Source organism: Rattus norvegicus, chromosome 20 (genome assembly GCF_021556685.1).
Source record: "Rattus norvegicus strain SHRSP/BbbUtx chromosome 20, alternate assembly SHRSP_T2T, whole genome shotgun sequence".
Classification (NCBI taxonomy): domain Eukaryota; kingdom Metazoa; phylum Chordata; class Mammalia; order Rodentia; family Muridae; genus Rattus; species Rattus norvegicus.
The window spans coordinates 33,387,557-33,411,985 of NC_141553.1; the positions used below are offsets into that span (position 1 = coordinate 33,387,557).

Consider the following 24,429-nt stretch of genomic DNA (forward strand, 5'->3'; position numbering starts at 1 on the left):
CTCTACTATTCTCAAGCCTGTTGATCTTTTTAAAAAGCTGTGCTATTCTTTTTTTCCCCTTTGAGACAGGGTTTCTCTGTGCAGCCATGGCTGTCCTGGAACCTGTCCTGTAGAACAGAGTTGGCCTTGAATTCAGCGGAGACCCCTAGCTCTAGCGCTGATATTCTTACACACTCAGTGTTGCTTATACTTAGCCCATGGTTGTCTTTTGTGCCTTCCATTTCATGGTCCTCTGAATGGTGTTATCCTGCTGCAGGTATACTCAGGAAACTTAAAATGTCAAAATCCAAAGGCACAACAGACTAGACAAACAAGCAAGTAGTAATTACAAGACAATGAGGTAATAAAAATAATAAATAAGATGCATCCTGAGGGAAAGGGAGCAGGAAGCCCTCTCGAAGCCAGTGACAAAAGAGCCAAGATTTGGGGAACAAATGAATAGGAGTCAGGCTGGAAAGGGGGTGATGGACGTTCTCAAAGGAATACGAGCAGAGAGACCCACTGTTCCATTGCCATCTTCACTCTGCCATCATGAAGGAATGCCATGGGGCTGGAGAGGCAGGAGCCAACAGATCAGAGGCCACTGGAGAGAGAACATTCAGAGCTTCCTTCCAGCCTTCTGTTGCCCCTTTCTTGGAAACCTGCATGCCCCAAAGAAACATTTCATTTTTCTCATAATTTTCCAAGTTGAGCCACAGTCTCCAGGGACCCCTCACCTCTTCTCCTGTGTGTAGGCTGGCCTGGTATGATGGAGGCAGGAGAATCCCAATCCCTCACTCACATACTTGACACAAAGGCTGCCTGGGTTTCTCTCTTTATTTCCCGGGAGTTTCTCATATTCAATAGCACATCTAAGGCTCCTTACTGAGAAGCTGTTTCCTAGTAGGAAAACATAAATGCAGCAAAACTTCTCAAAGGCTGGGCCCAGAAGGCTTGTGGCTTCACCTTCTCTGCACTCTAGGGATCAAAGCAAGGCTAGATTAATCTAGCTTCCAAAAAAGGAGAAATAGATCCGTGTTCCATCCAGAAAAAAAAATGGACTTGTGTCTGCCATGGGAGAAGAAATCCTTGGAGGAAGAAATATATAATATCACATATCCTCTGCTTAAAGTCTTTGTGTTTATACCACAGCTTTCACATTTTATATTGCTGCTTCTACAAATACACCACAAAGGTCAGGAGAAACTTTCAGAGCGAAGTCCGCCTCCTGTTTCCAGACGCTTTCCTGTGTTGGAGTAGGAGTGTGTGTGTGTGTGTGTGTGTGTGTGTGTGTGTGTGTGTGTGTGTATGACTACAAAGCTTATGTGGGCATTTCATTTCCATGGAAACTGAACACTTTGACTCTTGCCTCCAGTCCCCGCTTCAGTAGTCTGCAAGAGCACTGCCTATGAAAACGGCAATGAAAATATTTGCATAATTATTATACTACCACAGTCCCGAATCTATTTCAGGAATAATGGCTTTAATATATAGGCAATTGTAACTTAAGAAACTGAGAATAAAGACCCGAATAAAGCTTCTTAGAACAGAGTTCCAGAGTTTAGAAGGACGCTAGACGTGGCCCCCTTTCTCAGTCAAGAGTGTCTGGATCCCCCATTATTAATTAATTATACACAAAGTTGATGCTGGAATCTATTTCTGCCCGCTGGGTTGGGCACACTCTCGGCATCACTAGTCCACATGCTGTGCTAAGCTTCAAGATGATATTCCCTTTCCTCAACGGTTTCTGGAGTACAGTGACTGGAAGGAAGCCAGGTTCGCAGGCTGAGACTCAACCTCATAACCTGGTTTTGCTTTAGCCTCACGATGAGTTCTGTGAGCAAGTTAATTACCCATGTAAAGAGTTAGTTTCCATCTCTCTAAGGCCTCCGTAATAATTGTACAGTTCCTTAGCACTGCCGCAATGGGTTACAATACATGGTATCCAGTGCCTTGAACTCAGTGTCTGCTGTGAATTACCAATGGATTTAACTGCCAGTGTTTCCACTGATACCCTGCTGATGTTGCTGTGTTTTGCTTCATTTCTTAGGGAGATGTTAATCTCTGTGGCTTTGGGCCAAGTGCTATCCCTTCTTGTTTGTGGAATTGGCTTGACCAGCAAATACCTGGCAGAAGATTTTCATGCAAACACACCAGTCTTCCAGAGCTTTCTGAACTACATCCTCCTCTTCTTGGTCTACACCACCACCCTAGCTGTCCGACAAGGTGAGTTGCCCCTAATCCCAGGAACATGACTTTTACAAACACATAGACTATGAGCCATTGACTAGACATTTTATCATTTGTCAGTAAGAAGATTCGAATTTCCAGGTCTCGCTTTGCTATTTTGCAGTAATACCACACAGAGACGTACATTGTGTGAATTCAGCAACAAGCAGGAGCTGTACGCACTGCAGAAAAGTACAACTATTCATGCCTTTGAGTTCCTGATAAGGGTTTTGATCCTCTCAATGAATCTAAATAGAGCACCACCTGAAACTCGGAACAGGCCTAATCAACTCTCCTAACCGTGCCAGCCCTGAGCTGTCTGAGGGGACTACAGACAAGTGTAGGTTCTTTGGGGGAAGTGACACAAGTATGAAAATGAACAGCTTGAGCCCACACCATAAAAGGAATGAAAGAAAGGGCGACTCCCATAGATAGCCACATGTTTTAAATATTAAAGAAATAAAATAATGAAAACAACCTTTCCAAGAGTCAATAAGAGAAAATGCCTTTTGTAAGAGTGCGTCTAATAAAGATTATGTGGGTGGGGTCAGAGGCTCTTTTTAAAGCCCCCTACTACACTGTCAAACTTAGTAATAAACCTTTTGTCTGGGACCCTAGAAAAAGCTCCAGATTTTCCCCTAAATTGTAGCTGTTGATCAGGATCCATTGAAAAAATAAATAATAAAAAAACCATTAGTAGCTTTGAAAACAATCACATATGTTAATAACCAAAAAAGCATGTATCTTGCTAGACATGTTAGTTCAATAAATACACTTTTTGAAACTTTCATAAGAACTATTGGTATTTAATCCTTCCATATCCTTATTTGGAGTTCTGTCTAAAATAATACTGCTCAGGTGTAAAAACTTAGCCAATAGTAGGCTTCGTCTTAGAAGAGAAGAGAATGAAGGTGGCTGAGGTTGGGGATGGCTTGGTTGTTCAAGACTTTGCCTTGCAAGTCTGAGAACATGAATTCAGGGGCCCAGAACCTACTTAAAATTCTGAGCAAAGCAGCATGCATCTGGACCCCACCACTGGGAAAACAGAGACAGGCAGATCCTGGAGCTCTCTATGCAGCTGGGTGAGCAAGACTGACAAGCTCCACTCTGTCTTATCAGTTAAGCTGGGGAGTAGTTAAGAGTGCTGCCTGATGTCAATCTCTGGTATTTGTGTGCATACACACATGCATGTGCATGTGCACATGTATGCTTACCTATTTATACACACAAACACAGCACATGAGTAAATAACCCCCAACATACATGCACATGCGCGCGTGCGCGCGCGCGCGCACACACACACACACACACACACACACACACACACACACGGAACATTACCACACTCATACTCAATTGATTTTTCTAGTTGTTGAAAATATATTAGAAGCTAATTTAATTTGCTTTCCCCAAGTTGATGTTACTTGGGTTTTGTTTTGTTTTGTTTTTTTAGAGCCTTTGACATTAACAGCTGTAATGATGGTTAAGAATAAACTGCCAGTCTACAAGAGTTCTAGACACTAAGTCTTAGTGTCCTCAGTGTGAGTCAGAAACCGGTGAATTTGAATGATATAAGTGTCTTGAATGGTGGCGCCCCAGGCAAGGAAAAGACTCCAGGAAGTGAGGCAATGAGAGAGGCATACAATTAGTAACTCGTTTCAGAGAAACTGTGGGAATGAATCAGAAAAGGAGAGGCAAGGGATGAATGTAAAACTCACTTGATGTGAGCTTGAATCAAAATCAAAGCACTGGTATTATTTAACCTAATATAAGGAGTATAATTAAGAATAATGGGGTCAAATAAATTCTCAATAGTTCAGTACTGAAAAGAATGTTTGTATGACGATGGCAAATTCCTCATCAGTGATTTTTAAGCACCCCTGGATTTTGAATTGGCAAATTGTTGCTCCCCTTTGGGTTCTGGTCTTTGTTATTTTCAAAGAGTCCAGAGATTAAGTAAGAGTCTATATGTGGGGAGAACAAGCATACTAAAAATTGAAAATCATGATTATAATAGTTACATGTAGAAGCTAGAAAAGTTAAGGTATGAAAAGAGTGTTAATAATATTAAAAATGCCACTTATAATAAATATTTGTAATTGTCAATGACAGTGTATGGAACTTAGCCCTTCTTACTTCTTCAAAGCCAGGAAATATACCATCCAAAATTTTATAAAGCTACTAGAAAAAGATAGAGGCTGTGACCAGCTATTGCTAGAAGAGCAGGTGTCTTAGTCAGGGTTCTCTAGAGTCACAGAACTTATGGGTAGTCTCTGTATAGTAAGAGAATTGGTTGATGATTTACAGTCTGTAGTCCAACTCCCCAACAAAATCAGCAGCAGCTGTGAATGGAAGTCCAAGGATCTAGCGGTGACTTAGTCCCACTAGGCAGGGGGACAGGTGAAAAAGAGAGACTCTTCCTTCTTCCAATGTCCTTATGTAAGTCTCCAGCAGAAGGTGTGTCCCACCACGCCTGGATCTGGGACTTGCTTTGTCCCAGGTGACCTTGAACTCAGAGATCTCCTTGCCTTAAGCTCTTGGGATTCACAGCCACTTTGCCTCAAGACCTCCATAATGAGATCCAGGTCAGAAACTTGTATCTCTTAGCCTCAAGATCAGAATCAAAGATAAGCCTTCCAATTCTGATTGTAGTTCATTCTAGATATAGTCAAGTTGACAACTGGGAATAGCCACTATAGCAGAGCCTCTTTTTGTGAAATTTGGAGGAGGAGGGAGGGATAAGCAACCTTTATAGTACTTCTCAACCTTCCTAAAACTACAACCCTTTCATACAGTTCCTCATATTGTGGTGACCTCCAACTGTACGATTATTTTCCTTACTACTTCATAACTGTAATGTTGCTACTATTATGGATTGTAATGTAAACATATGCTATACTATGCAAGGTATCTGATATGTGACCCCTGCAAAAAGGGCATTTGACCTCCAAGGGGGCCATGGTCTACAGGTTAAGAACCACTGCTTTAGAATAAAAGGAGACATTTGTGTTTCTTGAATTTGACAATCCTGAACAAGAAAGTAGCATGGGGTGTACAGTGTGGTGGGATGGAGTAATGAGATCAGAAGAGAGTCATACAGACAATGTGATAGGTGCGTCAGTGTGGGGAAGGCAGAGGCTGAAGACTGGGAAGGAATATGGAGGCCCTTTAAAAGGAAAGAGTAGGAAATACTGTCTTCCCAGTGAGTGGGGGAACCAGTTCTCACAGTGCAGTGCTCTTTTTGGAGGTTCCTTCCTTCCTTCCTTCCTTCCTTCCTTCCTTCCTTCCTTCCTTCCTTTTTCTCTTTCTTTCTTTCTTTCTTTCTTCCTTCCTTCCTTCCTTCCTTCCTTTCTTTCTTTCTTTTTTTCTTTCTTTCTTTCTTTCTTTCTTTCTTTCTTTCTTTCTTTCTTTCTCTTTCTGTTTACTGTCACGCTGGATGACCACTGACCTTGCTCGAGTATCTGTGTTTGATGTTTACTCACATACACTGGTATTTAGCCAACATCTGAAAATCAGTGCCCTAATTCCATTAATTTAGTACATGCTGTGTCCCTTTAATATGTTGGAAGCATCATAACTTTTCTGTTCAGGCACCTCAACACTTGGAATAACCGAGTAACACAGAGGAAATGGGAAGTCTGCGCGCAGGGGAGGACCCCTTACAGCCACCCCTCCTTTCTCAGTGCTCCTCAAAGCCTGCAGGTCAGATCAAGTGCTGGCATTCGCATCTCTCCTAGCACAAATATCATCTACCCAGTTAGGCTTCCACATTGGCCATATGTGTATGCCTTGGACCGCTGAGAGGAAGCAGTTTCCTGGCTGTATTTTTATAACAGATCACTGTCATGGCACTCAGACAGGTTCTAAAACTAAGGTTGTCACAATGGAAATCCTGAGAATATGTAAGTGTTGTGTGGCCTGAAAGGTTGAAGCTCTGCTCTCTTTCATTTGTCTCTGGAGTTGAAGATTCTACTGTTTCTAACAGAGCACTTCAGTGATAAAACTCCAGAGAATGACGTTTAGTTCAAAATTGCAATGTCCACCAATATATCCAGTTTGGGGAGTAAAGGACAACTGAAAGTACCCTTACATTAACCCCACTGAGAAATAGTTAGGAAATGAAAATGCATCCATAAAGAAACACCAGACATTCAAGAAGTCCATGCTCTATGTCCAAATTAAGGCTCTTGAGAATATAACTAAGGAAGCAAAGGATGCTTCGAGTGAGGCTTCACACCTGATTATCTGCCTACGAATTACTTGAAACGCTCCTTCATCCCTGCATAGTTCCTCCTTTCTTAAAATTTCAGGTAACTCTAGCTGAAATCCAAAAACCAAAAGACACAAAAAGGCAAACACTGTGCAACAAGGGAGGGCAGTCTTCAGCTCAACTAAAGTTGTGCTCTTGCTTTCGTGATACAGAAGCAAGAAATATGACTGGATTTTAAAATCAAAAGTGAACCAGATGCCTTCCCTAACGAGGAAATGTTTATCATCAGCTTTTTGTCTATAGTCATTTCTTACTGTTTTCCATGTCTGCTTTCAGTGCTCCCTGCTTAATGGATGAAGTCAATTTGATTACTACCAGTTTTCTACATATGTGTCTAACTAAAGCAAATGAAGACAGCGCGGTAAAGACAGGACGCTCAGCAAAAGCAAAAGCAGGTTCATAGCCTGTGTTCTTCCTGCAGCCACAGTATGGAAAAGGGCATGGAAATATAATAGAACCCAAAGGGCGTACCACTATATAGAAGCCTGGGGTATCCCTTCAGTATTCCTCATAACAATCCTTATAAGGGTTGATTTTTCACTGAAGAGTATTTATTTAAGCTCATCTAATATTTAATAATAATAATAATAATAATAACAATAACAATCTTCTGGCTAAAGCAATTCAATAAACATCTCATATCTTGCTTTCCTGAAAATTCTTGCAGATAGACTTTTGGATATTTTCTATCATCTCTTGCTTTGTGCAAGCATGAAAATGAAATGAGTCTCCAAAAGTACGAATATAACATCCATAAGCAAGTCTTTAAATATTCATGTAGTTAGAAAAAATAGTTCAGAAGGTCATATTCAGTGAAACAGGGTTCTTGGCAGAAGAAATCTTGGCAACTTAAACGTCTGCGTCTTGCAGTATGCCAGACTCTGGCATTGACTAAGGATCTCTCAAATCAGAAGGTTCTGGTTCTTCTCTACATTTGGGAATCTCTACCCTTGAGTGCATTAGGATATTTTTAGTGTTCACCACAGGTGGTCCCAATCCCAAACCAAAGCAAAAAGACATGAATTAAAGCAAAAGATACAAGGTTTTCTCAGACCAGAAGACCAAGGAGACTTCAGTGCACACTCATTTCCCAACTCCCCAGATAAACCTTACTAAGGCGCTGAAGAGGAGGGAGTGCCTCAGGTTGGCAGGGTAAAAGAGCACATGGAGAATGTAAATATGGAATCATACATCTCCTGGGAGCCACGGGGAAACTAACATCATCAATTCCCTAAGACTAGTGAGGTGATTTTTATTGGACTCTCTTCAGTTCTCCCTTGTAGTAAATTACCTGGCAAACTTCCATGCCTACTCCTTGTCAGGTCACATTGTTTTTTGTTTCTTAAGTGTGACTGGAAAGTTGTAGTCACTGTGGTATAGAAAGTTTGTACCCGAGGGGTTTCTGAGATGAATCCTTGTAGATGACCCTTGAGAAACACTTAACACTGTCACAGTGAGGAACAAAACAGGCTTACGTTTGAGCAAGCAAATACCATGCTAGTAGGAAACTGACAGGAAAATTACACACAAAAAGTTAGAGCCCACGTCTAGCAAAGCTGCCTGTCATGCCATTCTCCATAGAACACCTGTGGAAGTGCAAACTGGCCACACTACTTCTGAATACAGTTTGGCATTTGCTCATAAATTTAAACATACACTTCTTATATGATCCAACAGTTATTCTCTTCCTAAAAGAAATGACAGCGTAACATTGATACACCAACATGTATGCACATGTGGCTTGCTTTTAGAGACTATAAAAACCTATAAAAACAGCAACAAAAACAGAAACCTGAGTGCTCATTAGTTTATAGAGGGGGAGGAAAAGCCGCTTGTGGTGTCGTACACCAGTGATCCCAGTATTCACGAGGCTAAGTCAAGAAGAATTTCACAGATTCAAGGTCATCTTAGGCTAAAGGATGACTCTCGTGCTAGTCAGAGCTGTGTAGCAAGGTGCCACCTCAAAGAAAAGCAAGGAGCAGTTGGGGTTAGTTTTAGGGGCCAGTGAGTTGGTTCACAGGATAAAGGCATTTTCCACAGAAGCCTGATGACTTGAATTCTTCCCCGGAGCTCACTTTGTAGAAGAACAAAACCATCTCCTTCAGGTTTTACTCTGTCTACCACATACACAGCATAACACACACGTGCCTACACTCACATCTATACATACAACACAATAAATAAATAAATAAATAAATAAATAAATAAATAAATACTGTAACGAGTTTATATAATCCATTACCACTTCCTAAGAAAGAAATAAGGTACCCATTCCTATAGCAATATTAACTATTTTCAATAAAATAGTTAAAATATGCTAAGTGCAGAACTGGATGCTCTGGGTAACCGCATGCTGTATTGTTATATGAGGTTTTGGAGAAAGCAAAATAATAATGACAGAAGTATATCCACAGTGGGTGGAGACTGAGAGTGAGGGCAGGCTGCTAAAGCCACCAAGGACACCTTTGGCTCAATGTGTTCCCTGCGTTTCAATTGTAACAGGCATCGTATAAGTGTATACGTCTGTCGAGACTCTTCAAACCATATACTTAAAGAGATGAGGTTTACTGTGTCTAAATTATACTTGATGGAAAAGAGAAAATAGCCTAACTGTAGGCCACACTGTAGTCACCTGGGTGGAAGACTATATTGTGGAGTTTCCAATATGTGGCTATTCTTCAGGTTACACACGGGTATCAGGAAATGCTGTTGAAAGCGTCACCCTTCATTGTGGCATCCTTCTGGAATACCAAGCAACTTGATCAATCAAGCTTCAAGCCACGCATCAAATAGTGCCAAGTACACAAGTTCCACGTATATACAGTGTTTACACGATAAATTTGCAGCAAATAGAGCATCCCACACTCTTAATAATATTTAGAGCACTCAATATAAGACATCATATTTACACCGCAGTGCATAATCACAAATACAGTGTTGTACATAGAGCTCTCCGTATCAGCCCAATAAATGACTTTCAGACTGAAAGAAATGGATAAGAATATGCAATGCCATCTTCTCCGTTTAATGAATCCTCATGTAAATTCACACGCATGTTTTTATATATCCCCTCCCCCTGCTTTCCTCATGCTAAATACTTCCTTAATGAGTACCCCTTTGGTTCGTTCATTCCCAACAGCATCTAAGCTTGCAGGAAGGGATTGTGTCCCTGTTGTATCGGGAGTCCATGTTGACTGTTAATTCGGGAAATCTTTAAGCATTAATCTTTCCATGTTGAGAGCTGGCAAAAAGCAATACTCATTCCTGGCACGAAGCTGCAGGGCTCATGTGGGAGATTGAAGGGCGGTTACAAGATGATAACTGTATTGCCTGAAGCAGATAAGTCCCCTCCTGCCAAACCAGTGCTTTGTATGTAATTAGTGTAAAAATTCAGAGGAATAGAGTTTATCCTCACAATCATCTTTCTCATTAAAATCGAATCATAATGGAGGAACAAAGCCATCCCTGAAGTGAACGGAATTGCTTCCCTGAAGTTTTCATTAAATCAAAAGACTCAGCAGTTGGGACTCACGCAGGCACCATTGCAGGCTGCTGCATGAGATCTGCAGGAGAAAATGACTTTTTACCCCTCCCAGGATTAGAATTGCATTGCGATGATCTTCCGATCAGAATCCCCTGCCTGTGCATTTTATGAATGTTCCTGCTCACTGGATTCTATTTTTGAGGCTTCTGAGGAGCAGGGGGAAGATCACGTAATTTGACACGTTTAAATGCAATACATGAAAATTGGGGGGGAGGGGGTGCTGTGCACCAGAGTCAGAAAGTGTCTGCAGTGACCTACATTAAGAAAAGCATAAAGAAAATAACTCCTAATACAAGAACATTCAGAGCCTATGCTGCTTCTCCTCATGTTTTATTTAATAATTCCATGACAGAACATAAGCATCACTACCTTTCACTTCTAGCTTCCTAATCAATCATTTCTAAGAATGTCTTTTTTCTTTAAGCTTTCTTGAGATATATTTTCCTTAGAAAAAAATTAAAATAGCTCTATATCTTAGAGTAAAGAATGATGCCTCTTTGTGCATTTGATTACATTAATGTGTTATTTGTGATTATTTGATTAAAACTCTTTTCCTTTAACTTAAACTTAACATTGTTTTTCTAGTTAGTAGGGGTGCGGTTTTGTTGTTTAATTCTGTTTACATTTTCTCCATAAAATGTTGCTACCTGCTCCTTCTTTTTACTAAACTATTGGTTTAAAAAAAAAAAAAGAAATGTTTACGTGAGCGTCCCGTGAGTGAATCTTTTCTGCAGTCATTTAAAACAGTTACATACATTTATATAATGAATGGAGTTATATAACGAATTTAGTCAGTTTTTCCTCCCCAATACCCTTCTCAAGTCTGCCTCTCCCCCTGAAATTGACAAGTCCTCTTCAAAATTTCATGACTTACTTTGTATGGAAGTCACTGACTTTATTTAGGTTCTTGCCAGAGCATTTCTAGGGATCCAATATCTCTGGCCTCTTTGAGCCCTTGCACTTTCATGTACACACCCACACACAAACATGCACACATACACATCATTTAAAAAATTAAAATTTAAAAATATATTCTTTTAAACAATTATGGTTGAGACCTTTTCTGAGTTCAATTAAATTAAAATTCAGAGTGAGGTTCTTCACTAGAGTAAATGCAACTTATTTGTGGCTGCATATTACTGAAGAAAATCACACACACACACACACACACACACACACACACACACACACACCTGAAAGAGTGGGCAACTGGTATGGGTCTTCAGAGAGATATAAGGTCTCCATGACCCTCCTCCCTTCACCTACGATATGTTGATGGGCCTAAGTTTCTTTAAGTCTTATGTAAAGACCCACCGCTGAGAAGAAGTCATGACCATAACAGCTATGCTGTGTGCAGAAGACATGCTTTTACTATATATCTCGCTGTCCTCTGGAATTTACATTCTTTTTCCCTGCCAACTGTCTACGGTCCTTGAGCCTTGGGGGTGTTGGTATTAGTCTTCTACTTAGGACCAAACACTCAACCGTCACTTAGTCTTGGCATTTTGTCCAGTTTTGCATTAACAACTAACCCATCACAGTAAGAAACTTCTCTGATTAAGGCTGGCTATGGCACTTACCTTTGAGTAGCAGCATTAGTAGCTGGAGGGGATTTAATAACACAATCATTGTATGTCACTTCTTGGTCATGTCGCAGCCCAAGTGATGCCATGGCTGTTGAGCAGGTTTGCAATACCAGCCATGAGTTCCATTCCACTGAGTAGACTTCAAATCCCATCAGAAAGCAGTTAGCTATCCCCATACTGATCATCCACTATTGCACTGGCGGGCACACTGTGCCTGGTGATTAGAAATATAAGCTGATAGAATTCACAATCAGATAAGCCTTTTCATGTCTTTCCTTATTTAGCAGCCTAAAAACTGCCCTTTGACTCTGTGACAGCTAGCTAATAGGGAGGAAGCTTCCAACTAAGCCCCAACAGTGATTTTTCTATGTCCTAAGACATAAGTGGGCAGTGTCTTAAGCAATAGGGTCTTACGATCAAATCCAAGTGGGAAGCAAGGAACAAAGACAATGTGGTATAATGTTTGGGAGTCTCTGGGGCTTAACTAATCAACGGTTTAGAGGAAGGTATCCCATATTTGAAGAAAATATATAGCTTCAAATTTGTATCTCCATAAGTCTACTCAGTTAGACTTTTGGGGACTGCAGATGTAGATCAGTGGTTGAATAATACTTCTTTCTCAGTAGGCTCAGATGTGAGGCCCAGAACTCACATCTGGTGTCACACAACCACGTGGAAATCCAGCTCTAGGGAGACAATGTCTCTGGTCTCTTGCACTCACATGTACAATCTCTCACACACAAACATACACATGCATATAATTTAAAATATAAATATAATTTTGAACAACTGCGGTTGAGAACGTTTCTGGACTCAATTAAATCAAAATTCAAGAACCATTGCAGAGTTTATGGCTCCTTAGTGGAGCCTTTCGCTTCACCCATCTGGATACTAATGATAACTGTCTCCGTAGTTTATGTGAGCCAAACAAGGTATGGTATTGGTGGGGGCTGCCTAAAAGCAGTCAAGGAATGTGATTATTTATTTACTCAATAAATGCTGAAACGTCTTCCCATCAGTTGGAGGTGTTTGTGTTTGATACAAGGTCTCACTCTGGCCCTGGCTTCCCACATGCTGAGATTGTGGGCATGAAGCACCATGACTCGCATACCAATAGTTTGAATTTTATATGCAAAACCCTTTAATTTGTGTAAAATCCTCATGGTGACTTTGTCTAGGATTCCTGCATGAGTGGTCTCTTTTAGCTGACCTTGAGTATCATAGCTGCTGGTGTGATTCCTAGGGGAATTCAAGAGAAAAGATTCCAGATGTTCTCTGTCCAGTATGGTGGCCAATGTGAACAGGGAATTCATTCATGTATTATACAGTCATGCAACTAATTTTAAAGATGCACAAGTGCAAAATCATCTCACTAGTGCCCAGAGGGGGTCTTTCTGCCTAAACCAGCTAAGCCAAGGGAAAGAGTCAACACCCAGTGCCTTTGTCCGGATGGCTCCGGAGGGTGTCCTGAGTCTTTTAACTGTGAGTTCATCTGCATAGTTTACTGAGGCTGGGGAAGACAGGCAAGGAGAGTTCATCTGCATAGTTTACTGAGGCTGGGGAAGACAGGCAAGGAAGGCACTAGAGGTGTCTGAGCGTTTTTTTCTATCTTTATTAAATTGGGTATTTCTTATTTACATTTCAAATGTTATTCCCTTTCCTGGGTCTCCAGGCCAACATGCCCTTAACCCCTCTGTCTCCCCTTCTATGTGGGTGTTTCCCTCCCCATCCTCCCCCCATTACCGCCCTCCCGCCAACAATCACATTCACTGGGGGTTCAGTCTTAGCAGGACCCAGGGCTTCCCCTTCCACTGGTGCCCCTACTAGGCTATTCATTGCTACCTATGAATTTGGAGCCCAGGGTCAGTCCATGTATAGTCTTTGGGTAGTGGCTTAGTCCCTGGGAGTTCTGGTTGGTTGGCATTGTTGTTCATATGGGGCCTCAAGCCCCTTCAGCTCTTTCAGTCCTTTCTCTGATTCCTTCAACGGGGGTCCCGTTCTTAGTTCAGTGGTTTGTTGCTGGCATTCACCTATGTGTTTGCTGTATTCTGGCTGTGTCTCTCAGGAGAGATCTACATCTAGCTCCTGTCAGCCTGCACCTCTTTGCATTTTTAAAGAGCTTTCCCTAGGGTTGGCATGATGTTGTTGTTTGTGTGAGCTGCCTTTGGATTCTAGACTGGTCTCAAATGTACAGCTCTGCTCTCTCAGTTTTGGAACTGTAAGAAGTTGGCTCCCACACCCAGTCATCATGATGAAAGGTAAAGGGAGAACGCCTCATCTTGTCTCTCCCTCTTGGCTCTATGTGTGCTTCTTGTTTCTTATCTTGAGTCTAGCCCTTTCCTTCCCACATAGCCTTTAACTTTGAGACAAATCGGTAAAAACAGGAAGAAAGCACCCATTCTGCAAGAGAGCAGAAATGTTCTTATAAATCTTGGACGACCGAGAGCAAACCAGGTTCCATTCTGACTTTTCTACAAACCACTTCCCCAGGTCACTTTGCTTTGTTCAGTGAAAGGCTGCAGGCACCGATGCCCATTAAGGTGTGCGCGAAGCTAGGAGGAGCTGTCTTCTCTCCTGGATGGTTTTTACTCCCTCCCACTCTCAGGATGGTGAACTGCAGCCAACAAACACTGATGAAGTCAAGGCAAATCCAGAACAGCTGGGAAGTCAAACACCCTGATAACTGAGGTCCACGCCAGCTGGAGAAGTTGAAGAAAAAAGAAATGTAAAAAGCCAAAGTCAGGGGACTGCGCTGTCATCAGCAAGAGATCATCAGTTCTTGGGATAAGGACCATAGATGGTTTTAAATCACTATGAAATTGTCAATGGATTCCACGTTGGAGAGCCAGGTCATGGTTTTATAATCAAAATCCTACATTTTCCTTAACTAATTAAAATGATGGCGAGCCTTTCTCATTTAAGGTCATCTCCATGAATGCCACAGTAAGAAATAGGTAAGCAGTAATGTAGGCATACTTCAAGAACCAGTATTCTTCTTGAGTGACCTCATTCAAAAGACTTAGACACATACTTCCTTTTCTTTCTCCTCTCCTCTCCTCTCCTCCACCTCCTCCTCCTCTTTCTCCTCCTCCTCTTCCTCCTCCTCCTCTTCCTCCTCCTCCTCTTCCTCCTCCTCCTCTTCCTCCTCCTCCTCCTCCTCCTCCTCCTCCTCTTCTTCTTCTTCTTCTTCTTCTTCTTCTTCTTCTTCTTCTTCTTCTTCTTCTTCTTCTTCTTCTTCTTCTCCTTCTTCTTCTTCTTCTTCTTCTTCTTCTTCTTCTTCTTCTTCTTCTTCTTCTTCTTCTTCTTCTTCTTCTTCCTCTCTCTCTCTCTCTCTCTCTCTCTCTCTCTCTCTCTCTCTCTCTCTCTCTCGGACATGGTAAAACCACTCTATTTCAGAGTTCAAAAAATAACATCTGGGTGGAAAGAAGAAAAATATATAGGAATCCAAGATGAAAAAAAGTTACAAAGTATCCTAGGAGAGCACAAAGCGCTGGAGCCAGAAAGGTAGGAAGTGGCCGCCTACCTATTCCATCGTCCTTGGAGAAGAAGGGACCATGCCATTGTGGGTCATGGAAGTGTCGCATAGCAACTGTTGAGCAGGACACCACCCACAAACTCAATGGTATACACAGTGGCCCCTCCAAGATTCAAAGCACAGCTTCCTGATGGCCTCTCCTGGCCTTCTTTTGATGGTATATGGCCTTCTCACCAAGACCCCATCTTTGCTTTAAGGAAAGCAGCAATCAGCTTTTGCTCTACCTACAAGCACATTTCAGCTTTGCCTTTGTTGGCTGAGGTCGAAGCTTCCAGCTGTGCAGTGTTAAACTCAGGACCATTATAGCACAGCTTTAAGGCAGTTATTGATTTTAGACTTTTGTTCGACTAAAAGAAAACTAAGGCAGATCATCCAGGAGCAAGCAAAGACTGTCTAAAAATAAAGTCAAGGAGCTTGGTAAGTAACTTCTCACAAGGAAGTGTGTGGGCACAGCTTATGTAAGTGACAGGAATGGGGAAGTCTTTCTACAGTTAAAATTATAGGTTATTTACTATATGGAGACTTATTAACCCGCAGCCCCTGGTTCCTACTGTTCTGACCTCAAGTATGATTAACTATGCTAAGTGAAGAAAAGAAATCTTGTGATGAATGTGTGGTCATACTGAGTGTGGTGGTCCTGAAGGGAGTCAACGTGGTGCACAAGGTGAGAATGTGACCCCTCTCCCAGAGATGTTTCATAGTGTTAGTTCTATGGTTCCTTTATAGAGAACCTTCCAGAAGTCTCCAGCTGAGCACATGCCATTCAAATTTCTATTACAGAACTTCCAGTTCTCTTACCTACCCACTCTTTTTCATTTCCTGTGGATACTTGTTCATCATCCCGCTCATTATTCTTCCTTTTTTTCAGGAAGTGTTTTGGGAATGCTCTCTTTTCCTGGGCACTGTTTGGTAGGACCGAGTTCCACCCCACCATCACTGGGCGGGTGCTGGGATTCAGGGAAGTACCAAGACACTGCTCCAGGGGTGGGAAAATGCAGTCTGAGGTTGGGAAGCTAAAGCTGCTATTCCCTGACTCAAGGCATGTAGTTGCCACTAGAAAACTGCACGGGGAAGTTGGCAACAAAGGATTGGGGGTCCATGGGCCTTCGCAGAGGCCAGGATCACTGGGAGCCCTCAGGCTGAGGACAGTGTCTAGCCTGGAGATGGGGATGGAATCTCTGGCTTAGCTCATCTGGTGAAGGTAGCAGCACTTGTGTGGGGAGTACAAGTGGCCCTTCTATGGGAGATGTAGACAGTGGCTCTACTCCATGTTCCCCATGGTGGCTCTTGATGAAAGAGACCTTGTGCATCTATGTCCCCTCCCGAGCAACTACAATGGACTCTCCATACTAACTCAGAGAACACACCTCATGGTGGTAGATATTGAATGTGTTTGTAGGATATGCTGACTGATACACAAAGCTTTCTCCAGTGATCCTCCACTAACATCTGTGAAGTACACTGTGCCCAACACCATGTGAGACCCCTCCAGGTAATCCCTCTATGTCTTCATTGGCTCTAGCTCTGTAGTAAGCGGGGCCAGGGCTGGTTGTCTCCTGGATTGCTGCCACCATCATCTTTGCCGATTTCCGTCTTTGATGTCTGTCCCATTTGCATCTCGGGCATCTCACATTTAAAGCTCTCAAGTCAGATCCTGGATGGCCACGTCCATCCTTCCTTACAATTCTGATTGAACTCAGGATTTGACAACACTAACAGCTGGGGGAAGGGATTAATTAATAAAAAGTTTTCTCCGTCTAATGAAATCAATCTCTACTTCACTTCTCTGCAATTATGTGAAGGAAAAGGAGTCTTGTCACAAGGACTCAAAAAAAAAAATCTCAAAATCAAGGTAGTAGGATGTTGCTAATCCTGCTTCCTAATTAACGTGTCTACTTCAGGAAAAGAGGCCAGACAAATAACAAGCTAATTTTTATCCTCCTAGCCAGGGGTCTCTTCTCAAGTGTAAGCCAAATTCCCTTGGATTTCTGAGTAGGTGAATCTGATTCAAATGTAAATAAACTAATAATTAATCAGTATTTCAGGTACCAATTTCATATGGAATGACTTTGGCTGCTCCTACATTCTGCAAACAGGTTTGCTGCTAAATAGAATCTTCCTATCACTTCACGTAGAACCTCCAACTTAAATTTGATTAAATCCATTTTGACTTGAGAGTGAGGACAATGAAAGAATTTAGCGATCGATCTAGGTAGCAAACAAATATATGTGTTATATTGTTCCTAAAGCATATGTCCGTGCGATCGACACTGCTAAACATGAGGAAGGTGCCAGGAAGGACTAAGAGCCAAAGAGATTAGGCTAGAGGCCATTGTTTTTGTTTTGTTTTGTTTTTATTTTTTCTTTTTTTCAGAGCTGGGGACCAAACCCAGGGCCTTGCGCTTGCTAGGCAAGCGCTCTACCACTGAGCTAAATCCCCAACCCGAGGCCATTGTTTTAGTTTTATTTTTTTATTTTTAAGTTACTTGGGCTAACACATTAGTGTAAACATTGCTATGTAATATAAACGGTTCAAACACAAGGCATAGATATAGTTAAAAAAAACGATCGCACTACCCACCGAGCACATGAACACCGCTTTATTCCAAGGAAATCTTCATTCAAATACTGTCGCTTGTTTTCCATGGCATTTTTCTATGCATTTATATTCATATAGAGCATTGTCGTGTGTTCTTCATGAAAGTGCTAGAAATTACAAGTTGCTTTGCAGTTTGGTTTTTCTCATGTGCCAGTTAATATGGCTTGGGAAACTGTCCACCTCAATCCATGTACAGTTACTGTAGAGTTGTAATTGCCACAATCGTATCCAAAAGAACCAAATTAGTAGTCACATAGATTCCTGTCGGTTTTGAATTTTCCCATCTATTTTTCAAATATTTCTTTATATGTGTGGGTTTGCATGCATGCGGGTGAGTGTGTATAATGTGTGTGTGTGTGTGTGTGTGTGTGTGTGTGCATGTCTGTATGCCTGTGTGTCTGTGTGTTTGAGAGAGAGGGGAGGGAGAGAGGAGAGAGAGTGTGTGTGGGAGGATGGGTGTGAGTGGACGCATGGCACGTGTGGGTGGTACCCAGGGAGAGCAGAGATGGCATGGGATCGTCATCTGGAGCTGGAGGTGCCAGTGCTTTTGAGCCGCCCAATGTGGATGCTGGAACCTGCACTCTGGTCCCCTAGAAATGCAACGAACGCTCTCGGCCACTGAGCTATCTCTTCAGTACCATACTGTTAAAGAAGAACAATCCTTACAGATAAGCCTTTGGACAAATGTGTTAGTATTTTGTAGTTTACATTTTTAAAATTGGAAAGACTGAGTCAAATATTGACAAATATCACCAACTTCTCCCTACCCTACATACTCTCTCAAAAAGTGACAGTCACGGACAAAGCCTGTCATGAATATCCAAGAGTACCTTCCCCACTATTTATCTTTTACCACTGGGCGTTATCATTGACTTTTGTCATATTTTCTTAATCCGTATCTCCTTAATCACCAAGGAAACATTTGCTGCAAACCTAAGGTAACTGTTCACTTTTGAAAAGTGAAAGCCTGTAGCAGCAACAGCTTCTCACAGCCTGCTCTCGTTGCAAGCACACATCCCAGGGGCACATTCCTCGGTCATCCAGCCACCCGTTTTCCATTTCCTTGTGAGGAGACAGGGCAAAGAAGGAAAAACGAATAAGCCCTGTGGTACCTCGCTTTGGAAGAATGCCACACCAGAGCGCCAGATAATAATACTGAAATTTATATCATCCATAAGCCTTTTATAGTGGTGTAATTAGTAGGGCTATTTAATACTACCCAAGCCTAGCTTTCTTTATTGCTGTAAACACAGCTTGTAATCACATAAATGACATCAGTAATAATCCTTCAGGGTATCCTGGAAACCTAAGCACTTGAACTGGTGGAGCTAAACCTTCATCATAATCTTCATTCAAAATAAAAGCTTAGAAAGCAGAATGGCGAGGGGGACCATTGGGTCCTTTGCAGCATTTTGGATTTTGGATTCAAGGGAAGCGCAGCATTGTTAGTGTGGGAACAATGAGTGGGAAAGCACAGAGGAATTGTCACTATTAGTTCAAGATTATGCTCCTCTGGGCTAAATACTGCCTGTCTTCTGTGACATCAAGCCACTTATGTATGGTCCCTGTACTCATTAGGTGCTTTATTAACGCTAATCCCCAAAAGCCGACCTATTGAGTATATCGAGTATATTTACCTCTCGTTTCTTAAAAAATAATGCATGTTCCATTAAGACAGTTTCCAGGAATCTCACACTGCAAATAGGCGGCCTTCTTTAGACGAATGCTGCAGGACTGAGAGAATCAAAACTGCAGTCAAGAATGGTCTCCAGCACAGTCTATGTTCCTGCCTTAGGCAAGTTACCTATGTGATCCAGATTTCCCTGCTCAATAAATGGGGAAGTCTATCAAATAAAATTATTGGCCTATATTTCTCATTTTATATGGTCAGAAGTATGAATTCATAACTAGTGGTTCTATTAAAATATCCTTCTCTAATGATGTTGGAGAGATGGCATTTGATTGTATATGACATTTTAGAGTTGGATAATGTCTTAGTTAGGGTTTTACTGCTGTGAACAGGCACCATGACCAAGGCAACTCTCACAGGGCAACATTTAATTGTGGCTGGCTTACAGGTTCAGAGGTTCCGTCCATCATCATCAAGGTCGGGATATAGCAGCATCCAGGGAGGCATGGTGCAGGAGGAGCTGAGAGTTCTACATCTTCATCTGAAGGCTGCTAGCAGAATACTAGCTTCCAGGTAGCTAGGAGCAGCATCCGAAAGGCCATACCTACTCGAACAGGGCCATCCCTTCTAACAGTGCCACTTCCTGGGCCAATTGTATATAAACCATCACAAATATTAACTGTCTTAAACCAACTATCTGAGTAAATCCAGTATATTCTATGAAAAGTAGGACTTTTGGTCAAACAGGTAAAGCACTGATTCACTCAGCCTGAGCATAGAAAACAAGAAAAAGACATTTAACAAATGAGCAAGAAACAGTGCACAGCTAGTTTGATTTCACAGCCTCCCTGTAGATGCTCGAAACAATCATTCCGGGGGTGAGGGTGGGGAATATGAATATACGTCATCTTTTAGCTCTATGATAATCATTTTTTTTTACAGTTGGGGGAAACTAAGACTCAGAATGGTTAATTAACTGATCAAAAATGACCTAGGGGCTTCTGTGTAATATATCAAGTCCCCAAAATCACCATGCTCTAACAACAAAAATATGCCTAGTAAACCATACCATGGAAACCATAGTTTCTCTGACACACCCATTCTACCCATAGCTAAGGGTGGAGAGAACCCAACATATGCAAAACTGAAAAAGGAAAAGTCCGTTGTAGAGGAGTCAGCAGGAGGGATATTCCTGGGACCTTGGTACAGATTGAAAAGCAAGGAGAGTTCTCTATCAACTGAAACAACAGTCAGGTGAACTGTAAGGACACATAGGGGACAGTTTAAAAATGTGGTTCTGGAAAGGAAGTACAAAGACATCTCAAAAGCTTCAGCAGTGCTTAGCCTCCGAGTCTCAAGAAGGCCAGTGTTGACGATGCTATCTATCAGGGGCTTGAAACCTTGCTGGAAAGACGGCACAGTGGTTGAGAGTGTTTCTGGCTGCTCCAAATGATTTGAGTTTTGTGCCCATCTTGCACATCTTTTGGCTCAAAACCACCTACAGTTCTACCCCCAGGTGATTCCATGACTACTTCTGGCCTCTGAGGTCACATGCACACAACACACAGTGCGTGTGCACGCACACACACACAAACACACACACACACATACACACACACACTCAAACACACACACACACACAAATAAAATAAAATAAAAGTGGTTCTTTAAAAAGCAAGCAAAGAAACAAGCAAATAAGCTTTGAAAATATGGATGAGCTGAGTCAGAGTGAAATGGCAAGAAATCCTTATTTGTTTGTTTGTTTGTTTGTTTTTCAGTGCTCACACTGAGTCAGTTGCCATTCAAGTCATTTGTTACAGGAAGAGGGACATACATGTTTGTACTGATTTTTAAAATTCAAGATATCCAGCTACATATGTGTAGTGGCTAGATATGTAAATAAATATGAAAAATATACCTCATGGTCAGGAGAGATCAGAACCATCAGAAAGGAGACCTAGAGGGCTCATAGATGTTAGAGTTATCAGAAGGGTTTCATACTTCAGTTCTGGGAGAGAAGAAGAGCATTCGTGGAAAGTAGGGAATTTCCATAAGTTAGAGTGAAAAAGAAAGGGAGGGGTTAGTGTTCAATGGGAATGATGAAAAGGGTAATAAGACAGCACGTTCAGTCCTGAAAACGTACACAGAGGTAGCATTATACAGACTGAGAAAGTTAGATTTAGGAGTATGTGTTAGGGTTATGTGTACATAGTAACGATTAGTTAAAAATGAGGCCATGACTCTGAAGGAGAGTAGAAAGAAATGTAGTAAGGGTTTGGAGGAAGAAAAGGGAAAGGAGAAATGTCCTAATCAAATGATAATCTCCAAAGAAATATAGCAAAGGAAATGAAGCATATAGGCCTCTCAAGCAAGGAGTATTAACTTGAAAGTATCCAGCCACAAAACCAAAACAAAACAGAAATAAACCAACCCAAACCAAACCAAAAACCAGGGAGCCTTGTAGAGCATAACAGAAGAGATGGTCCAGAGTGAACCTGACATTAGGGAGTGATCCAGTGAGCGTGCACACGGGCTTCTGAAAGTAATTATGGCCATGGACATGCTGGTTGTCTGAAGAGACGGTCGCTGAGAACTTCCAAATGGATTGTGCACTGTCCATGCATTCAACAAGCTTGTCAGCACTCAAGCAAGAGAACTGCGAAGAAAAATCACTCCTAGTCGCCTCCTGTGTAAACTGCTTAAATGATTTTAAAAAAGCAAAAACAGTCTTGAAAGCATAAAAAAAATCATGATATATAAAGAGCTACTTCTTACTAGAAACAACAGAAAGAGAAATCAATAGAAATGGTTAAACTGTGAGAGTTAAAGCTATCATTAATCTAGAAACCGTGGAGGTCCCCGTTAAGGAAGAGGGGAAGGGAGCTTTGCACAGTTAGTAAGAACTAGCAGGGAGGAGCATACTGTGGCTCTTGATATGGTAAAGTTGCTTCTATAGCGATGTTTGCCTTCCAACATTTAATTTTGACGAGTTACTTTTCTTATAAACTTATTAAAAAATTCAGGTTACTTGCCAACACTTCTCTGTTACAGAAAATGCTTACAGGCAACGGCAGTAAAAATTTAATCATTTTTTTCTCCTCACTCAAAAATAGCCACCAGGAAGAATAAGGCATTCTAATCAATATGCTATAATGCAGTGTGGTAATTATTTGGCTTCTAAAGGAAATCAACAAGTCTTATGTGATTTCCTACAATCTATAAAGGTGCCACAGTCTACTAGTCCATTCACCATGACTAAGTTTGCATGTTTGCAAGTTCAGTCACATCAGTCCCCTTCATCCCCACAAACTTCACCTTCATCACGGCCATAGATGAGTATTCATTGCCAGCAAATGTGGCCGGTGCTTTTAACAAGTAACGTGCTCAGAGCAGCACAAAATGAAAAGTCCTGTGGGAAGATCGAGAGAGGAGGTGTGAACAGATGTTTCGCGTCCACCTCAGAAAGCACCTGAGAGGGTGAACACTGATGGTTTAACAGCCTGGAATCCCTAAGGGAGAGCCACCAAGGATGTCCGTTACAAATCAGGATGGGACATTGTATCCAAGTGGTGTGAGACATCATCCTAATGAGCTGGGCTGGGTTTCTGGATTGTCCAAAGAGGAAAAAGTAAGATGACTGCTGAAGTCTTACTGCTTCCTGGTTGTGGGTGTGATGTGACCAGCTGCCTTCTGCTCCTGCCACCAAGCCTTCCTTTCTGTGACAATGGTGCATGACTATGTGCCCTTGGTCTGTAAACCAACATAACCCCTTCCTCCTTTCTGCTTCTTCTTGTCAGATATTTTGCCTCAGCAATTAGAAAAGCAAACAACAAATTATCTAAAGTCGCGCTTTCGTTTCTAGTTTGCTAATAGAGTGTTTGACAGAGCCAAAGTGAAAAATAGAAAATAATTGTTCTGGTTCATTTTGAAAGTGCTTTTAAAAAATTTTTTAAATCCACTGGTGAGGATTTTAAGAGTCATGTATTTCTAGTTTAGAGTCTCTACTTTTACAGCATCTGGGCCAGAATCTCAGAGTGTGTTAGCATTTTGAGTTCATCGTACATAGGAAAGGCATCCCTTCATGGGTACCCCTGCCCATTCTATTTCTTCCTCATAATGGGCCAAACTATGTTTCCCTTTAGCTTATAGTTGTTTGGACCCCGTGACATATTGTCTTTTATGAGGTGGTTATTAAATTATTCCTTCAAATAATCCCTTCAGATTCTATATTTGCATTTTTCTTGTTAAACTGAACATCGCCATCCCGGGTCTCTCCCAAGCCACCTCCTCTGTTCTAAGTGGCGTCATACCATCATCCTCTCCTCAGGCTGTTTAAGTCTGTCCCACTCTCTGTTCTTTACAGTGGGAACAGGATCACCTCTCTTCTCTTTCTAAAGTTAACCTCAGCTCTGAAGTTTAAACTTGCACTTGATAATTCTATTTCCACTCACAATAACCGTGTCTAAACAATCCCAGATCAAATGGTAACTGCCGTCTTATACATCCCTGTATTCCGGGACTTCAGGAAAGAATTTTCCACAAGCAGCTAATTCTGTATCTTCTAATTTTTATTTTAAAAATACACCTGACCAGAATGGCCTTCTTGGCATAATAAATCCATTTCTTCCCAGCAATCTTTTGTGCCCCTCAAAGTGACTGTGAGTCCCCTTAAATCACAAACACCTTTCCTCTTTAAGGGCCACTGCAGACTTTAAATCTCTCCTATTTTCCATGCCTATCATAGCTTTTAAAACACAATTCCAGACTCTCTTTCATCTCTTCACACTCTGTAAAAAAAATGTGAGACCCCAAATATATTAAATATATATTATTAATTATATATATTAAATGTTAAATATAATTATATATAATTATATATATTATATTATAAATATAATTATAAATATAAATATAATTATATATATTATTAATATATATATATTAAATGTTAAATATAAAATAACTGATGGAACCAAGTCATCTCAGGCAAGCCTCTTGCCATGCTCTGGCAAGATGTATTTTGTATTTCTTTTTCTAAATCAAAAATCATGAGGGTG

General features: G+C 41.4%; 1 protein-coding gene across 1 annotated transcript in view; it reads left to right on the forward strand.

Moving 5' to 3' along the window:
- Positions 1-24,429, forward strand: part of Slc35f1 (solute carrier family 35, member F1) — a 395,235-nt gene that overhangs the window by 250,999 nt on the left and 119,807 nt on the right. The window contains 1 exon segment of the mRNA NM_001109338.1: positions 2,030-2,205. Within this exon segment, the coding sequence (NP_001102808.1) occupies positions 2,030-2,205 (176 nt within the window).